Source organism: Odocoileus virginianus, chromosome 20, assembly GCF_023699985.2.
Source record: "Odocoileus virginianus isolate 20LAN1187 ecotype Illinois chromosome 20, Ovbor_1.2, whole genome shotgun sequence".
NCBI lineage: Eukaryota > Metazoa > Chordata > Mammalia > Artiodactyla > Cervidae > Odocoileus > Odocoileus virginianus.
Window position 1 is genome coordinate 17990728 of NC_069693.1, and position 6000 is coordinate 17996727.

Below are 6000 nucleotides of genomic sequence, written 5' to 3' on the forward strand. Positions count from 1 at the left end.
TCAGGATTTTCCATTTTTCAGCAGCCTTGGATCCCTCTGGATACTCGCCCTCCTGGCACACAGTCTGGGCCGGTCTTCACTGTGTCCTGGGCCGTGATCCCCACTCCCCATCGTCCCCTCCTTGCTCCCGACTCACTCTCTGTCTGGGCCCATCAGTGGCTCTGTGGACGGAGCTATGGAAGGCACCTGAGTGTTGGCCGGGTCACAGTGGGGACAGGCAGAGGGGACACAGAAGAGGCCTGCAGGCCCGTGGTGTGTGGGCGCCCACAGCCAGGACACTGTGCTGTGGGTCAGCCTCTGGAGTTGTTACATGTTTGTTGTACATGAATGCCACAGAGAGCAGAGGGTGTGTGCACTGGGGCCAAAATAAAGGAAAACAGGAGAGAGCTAAGACGTCATTTTCAGCCTGCGCCTTTGTATTTTGTTTGGTCTGCAGAGCACTTCGGTTTCTTTCAGCACTGGGAGTCTCTGCTTCAGAACCCACACACAATGGGCTCTGTTCTCTGACAGTAATCGTTCTTCCACTTGGGTTCTTGTGACTTTTTCTTATGGGCTCTGTGAGTATTAAATTGTGTTATTTTAAACATTTTCTTTGTGTTGCTTATTTCTCTCAGAGAAGTGGAAGGCGAGCTGGAGGTTGTGTGGGAGTCCACATTCAAGGAAAACCGGAGGATCCGAGAACTTCTGCAGGCCACGCTGGAGAGGACAGGCCCCAGGGAGAACACCAGAGCTTCCGAGGACCGCTGCCTGGAGGTTACCTCTCAGCATGACCTGCTGGATGCCTGCTGCTTCAGCTACTGTGACATGCAGCCACCGCCCACCACCCTCCAGGGCCTGCGGGAGCCCCCGGGCTAGGGCCCCTGGGGGAGGGCAGATCCCACCCACCCCCGCAGGTCTCTCCTCCTCAGGGTCCGGAAGAAATAAATGGTCTCAGAAATTTAACCCAGGTTTTTACATTTTTCTCTATCTTAAAAATGTGCTGCTGAGCTATATTTAGCCAGTGCACACCCTCTGACCCTATTGCCACTGAACTGGACTCCACTGCTCCCCTGAGACCCACTGCTCAGGCTCACAGGCGACCTGGCAAAGCCGGCTGGTCTCCAGGGGAAGGGCAGGCAGGCCCAGCGCTCAGCCGGCCCTCGATGAGTCTGTTTAATTGGCTGAGCCTTGAATGGAAGCAGCATCGATGAGACCTGTGCGTTCACAGGGTGTGGTATTATTTGGCAAAAAAACGGGCTGGTCTGCATGCCCCATGAAGTTGTACAAAATCTGTGCTGCTGTCTTCCCACCAGCCCTTCTCTATCCTCCTGGGAAGGTCATTTTCCCGGGGCCATGTCGCCTCCCTCCTCGTTTGACAGCATTGACTTTGAGCACGATGTGGAGGCGGGGGTCCCTGCCCCACCGTCACCTCCGAGAAGGATGCAGGGCCCTGCTCCCACTCTGCCCTGTGCCGCCGCCTCAGCTGGATCACCCCGGCCTCTCCTACTGTTCCAGGCCATCCTGGCGGTAATGCCAGCCGTCTGGGGCTGCTGGTCCCCGGCCTGCTGGTCAAAGGCTGCAGGAGATCCTAAACAGTGTATGAGGGTAGAGTCCTGTCACATCCTTTTACTGAACCCCTGACAGCTAAGGCCTGTGTGGTTTCAGGTGGGCAGACAGATGCCCCGCCCCTGCAGTTGGCCCCTGGTCCTGTATAAAGAGCCTGTGCTCTTTGGTTGCTCAGTGGGAAGTTGAAATAGAAAATCATTGTCCTTTTACACTTAAAAAAATTTTTTTAAATTGGAGGATAATTGCTTTACAGCGTTGTGTTGGTTTCTGCTCTACAACAGCAAGAATCAGCCATCATTACATATATATATCTCCCCTCTCTCTCTCTCGCCTCCCACCCCTTCCCGGCCCTCCCCACCCCTCTAGATCGTCACAGAGCGCGAGGCGTAGCCCCTGGGGTTACACAGCAGCTTCCCACGAGCTCTCTGTCTTACACCTGGTAGTGTATATATATCAGCGCTACTTTCTCAATCCATCCCACCCTGTCCTTCCCCGACTGTGTCCACAAGTCCGTTCTCTATGTCCGCGTCTCCACTCCTTCCCTGCAGATAAGCTCATCGATGCTATTTTTCTAGATTCCATATATATGCATTAGTAAACAATATTTGTTTTTCTTTTTCTGACTTCACTCTGTATAACAGGCTCTATTCTGTCATGTACCCCAGCGTTCATAGCACTGTTTAGCCAGGACATGGAAGCAACCTAGATGTCCATCAACAGATGAATGGATAAAGATGTGGTACATATAGACAATGGAACATTACTCAGCCACAGAAAAGAATGAATTTGGGTCAGTTGTAGTGAGGTTCTTTTACATTTTATTAAACTTGTTCAACAGTATAAAAGAATTCTAATTTATTTTCATTTTATAGGTGATAGAAAGACTCACCAGGATATAAAACTATGTATCATCTCCTAGGAGATGACCTAGCACATAATTTTGCTGTTATTTCAATGGGATTTGTGCCAACCATCCAGTAATCTGTAGATAGGCTGACAGGCAGCAGCAGCCCCAAGAGCCTCCAGATTAATGCTCAGGAGGTGGATTGTCTGTGGGACAACGCTGTTGTCCTGTTACCTAGAGGACCACATTTGTATCCCTGTCTTCTTCCTGCCTTCAGGGAGAACATTTTATTCCCTAAGTGAATTTTTTTATATTTCTGCTTTATCGCATGTTACAAATATACTTTGCAAGTTCAGTGACCTCTGGATCTCATCACTGTCCAGCAGCGGGGGCACTCGAGCTCTGCCAGCCTCCCACTGGGTGTCATATCAAATGAGCAGGTGAACTCGGAGTCTGAGATGCAAAGGAGGGCAAAGCAGACAAGGTGGTGAAACACAATGCATCCGAGAGGCAGAGAGCCCAGCCTTGAGCTGGAACACCCCAGCCTTGCAGGCTGGATGGGGTCTCAGGAGCTGGGGTTGGAGCTTGGGGAGGCCAGTGAGGCCTGACTGAGCAGGAACTGGTCCCATTCTCTCTTGGTCCTGGTGAGTCTTTATGGGGTGCTAGAAAGGTCCTGATCAGGTTGAAAGTAACTCACGGCAAACAGAAAACATGACCCAGGGACCCAAGTGAGCCCTGCCACCTTTGGCACTGTTTTAAAGCAGCCCTGGGGAAGTCAGGACTGAGTGGAGAGGGGACAAGTGTGGGTGTGGGTGTGAGTTTGGTGTGACAGCAGGTTGGGGTGCGGGGGGCTGTCCTGTTTCCCAGTTGTTCTGTGCAGTGGGGCGATGGGATCAAAAGCCTTTGCCCCTCAACCACTGAGAAGGATGGGAAAGACCCACTCTTTTCCGACAGCTTACGTCTTTGTAGACCAGTGCATCATCTAAGGAGAGGGGGAGATTCTGAGTTTTTTTAATTTTGATGTAAATATATTTATTCAGCAAATATGCTGTGGGTACTTAACTATGTGCACTTTGTTGAGAACACTAGCAGTGACAAAGGCAGACATCATTACAGAGTGGGCTAGGTGCTCAGAAGAAAAGCTCCAGGACAGAGCCCAGAGCCACGGGCTTCCAGACCAGCAGGGTCTCAGACCATCATAGGAAAACTGATGTTGTGTGCTGGAGCCCGTGGGTATGTGAACCTGCCTTTTCAAATATAAATCTTATGAAATCGAGATATAGGCCAAGTATTTCTGATGAAAATCTAGTACCTGAATTGAGATATTCTATTATACAACCATAAAATATACACAGGATTTTGAAGTCTTACTGTGAAAAAAATGTAAAATTATCTAATTTTTATATTGGTTTTATGTCAAGATAACATTTTGCATATATTGGGTTAAATAAAATGTTACTAAAATTGACTTCACCTGGGATTTTTTTTTTTTAATTTTTATTTATTTTTATTTTTGGCTGTGCTGGGTCTTGGTTGGGGTGCGCAGGCTTCTCTTTGTGGTGGTCTCTCCCCGTTGCAGAGCATGGGCTTAATTGCCCTGAGGCATGTGTAATCTTCCCAGACCAGGGATTGAATCTGTGTCCCCTGCATTGGGATGCTGCTTCTCAACCACCGGACCACCAGGGAAGTCCTTGTTTGGGTTTTTGCTTGTTTTACTTTTTAAAAAATACGACCACTAGAGAATTGTAAATCCCATAGGTGGCTCCCATTATATTTCCCTTGGATAGTGCTGTCTAGACATTAATGTGAAAAGCAAAACTAAGCTAGCAGGTAATTTGTGACTTCGGGTGAGAGAGAGGGAAAGGGAGAGGAGAGAGGCAGGGAGAAAAGGGAAGAGGGGGGGTGAGCCTCAGGCCAGCTCCGCGGGGCTCCCAGGCTCCCAGCGCTGCTCCCACCAGCCAGGGAACTGTCCAGGACAGACCCGCTTGTCCCCCTCCAGCTGGGTGCCTGTCACCTCCTTCACCCCTCAGGCAGCTGGGCTTAGTGGGTGGGGGTCACCTCCATCTGGAAAGACGGTCCACTCCTAGATACAGACCTTTAGGTCACTCTGGGCAACCTTTCTGTCTCTCCAAGGCTTTCCCATCAGCAGTAAAGACACCTCAGGTGTCTTCCATCTGCACAAGAAACTCCTCCTGGACCCCACGTTCTCCCATCTCAAGGACAGCGCAGCCCCTGACGCTCTGCCCTGCTCAGCAGAGTTACTGCCTCAGCTGCTGGAGCCCCCCATCTGGCCCCGCACACCCTGGCAGCTCCCTCCGGGCACCGCCACGGCCCGTGGATTCGGGGACGCTGTGCTCACCCTTCCATGCTGCGTCCTCAGACCTGTCTCCTCTCTCCCCATGCTCCCCTTGGCTGCATCTGCCCAAGAGTCACACACCCATGGTTCCCTTCACAGCCCCGGTGAGCTTCAGTCCTGGGAACCTCTTTCTCCCCCCCTCACATTCCTTCTCTCTGTCCCACATGGGACCCTCCACTGTGCCTTTTTCTTCCACTTCCCTCACACAACCAGGTTTCTTTCTCTCCTCAGATCTCCACGCCCTTTTAGGAAAGCGTTTCCTGGATAACACTCTTAGGCTGTGACCCTACCACCGTCAACCCCAGTGCTGCCTGCGTCAGGACTGTCAGATGGTACCCACTTCTGTCATAGCTGCGAGACAGGGCAAAGGATTTTGGATTTTTCTGCTGTCTAGTCTCCCACCTCACTCAATGCCCAGAAATCTACTATGAGGATTTTCCCACTTGGCCCTCAAGCCCGGAACCCCATGCCATCTTCTGATCGTCCAACTCCAGTTTCTGCAAGCGTTTCTCTTTGCATCTATCAGAACACACCCCTCCCTTACTCCAGGCCTTGGCAACCTCCATACTGCTATGGACAGCCTATTGGGCTGGCTACCCCCAAAGGCCCAAATTATGAACGTCATAGATGCTCAGTCTCAAGGAATACACCCCAGCATAGGGAGACTTATCACAGGACATAAGCTCTATAAACAAAGCGTGTGTGTGCATGTGTGTGCATGCACAGTCGTTTCTGACTCTGTGACCCATGGACTGTATGTAGCCTGCCAGGTTACTCTGTCCTTGGGATTTTCCAGGCAAAGGATTCCTTCCTAAGCCAAGCCCTGGCAACCAGTCTATACTGGCTCAAAAGTCCTCCAGCAGTGCTGGGTTGGGCACCTTGCACAGGGTATCAAGGGGGCCAGAGAAACGTCTGACCATGATTCAATGGGGGAGCAGAAGATGCTCAAAATCCCGTCAAGCAATAAGATCGAAGAGAACCGCAGGGATGCTCTGAGCCCCTTCTGGTGCCTCCTAAAGGTATCTAGGATGCTGGATTACACTTCTAGGAGCACTCTGTTCTCGGTTGCAGGTTACTCGACATGGGACAGTCCCCTTCAAAGCCAGAAGAAACACCCCTGGAGTGTGTTCTTAGGAACTGGAAATTTTTTAAGACAGAAAGGCCAAGAAAGGAGAAACTTAAATCTTACTGTGGCAGTGCCTGACCTTTGTATTAGCTGGGAAATGGAGGAAAATGGCTTGAAAATGGGTCCCTA

At 50.8% G+C, this 6000-nt stretch overlaps 1 protein-coding gene across 7 annotated transcripts in view; it reads left to right on the forward strand.

Moving 5' to 3' along the window:
- The window catches only part of CEP89 (centrosomal protein 89), a 69605-nt gene extending 65748 nt beyond the window's left edge, over positions 1–3857 (forward strand). For 5 of the 7 annotated variants that reach the window (XM_070450999.1, XM_070451000.1, XM_070451004.1 and 2 more), the window contains one exon: positions 615–3857. In XM_070450999.1, coding sequence (XP_070307100.1) covers positions 615–855 — 241 coding nt within the window. In that variant the 3' untranslated portion in view covers positions 856–3857. The remainder of the gene's footprint in view (positions 1–614) is intronic. The other 2 variants (XM_070451001.1, XM_070451006.1) reach the window with 1 other exon arrangement.
- Positions 3858–6000: the final 2143 nt, after the last annotated feature.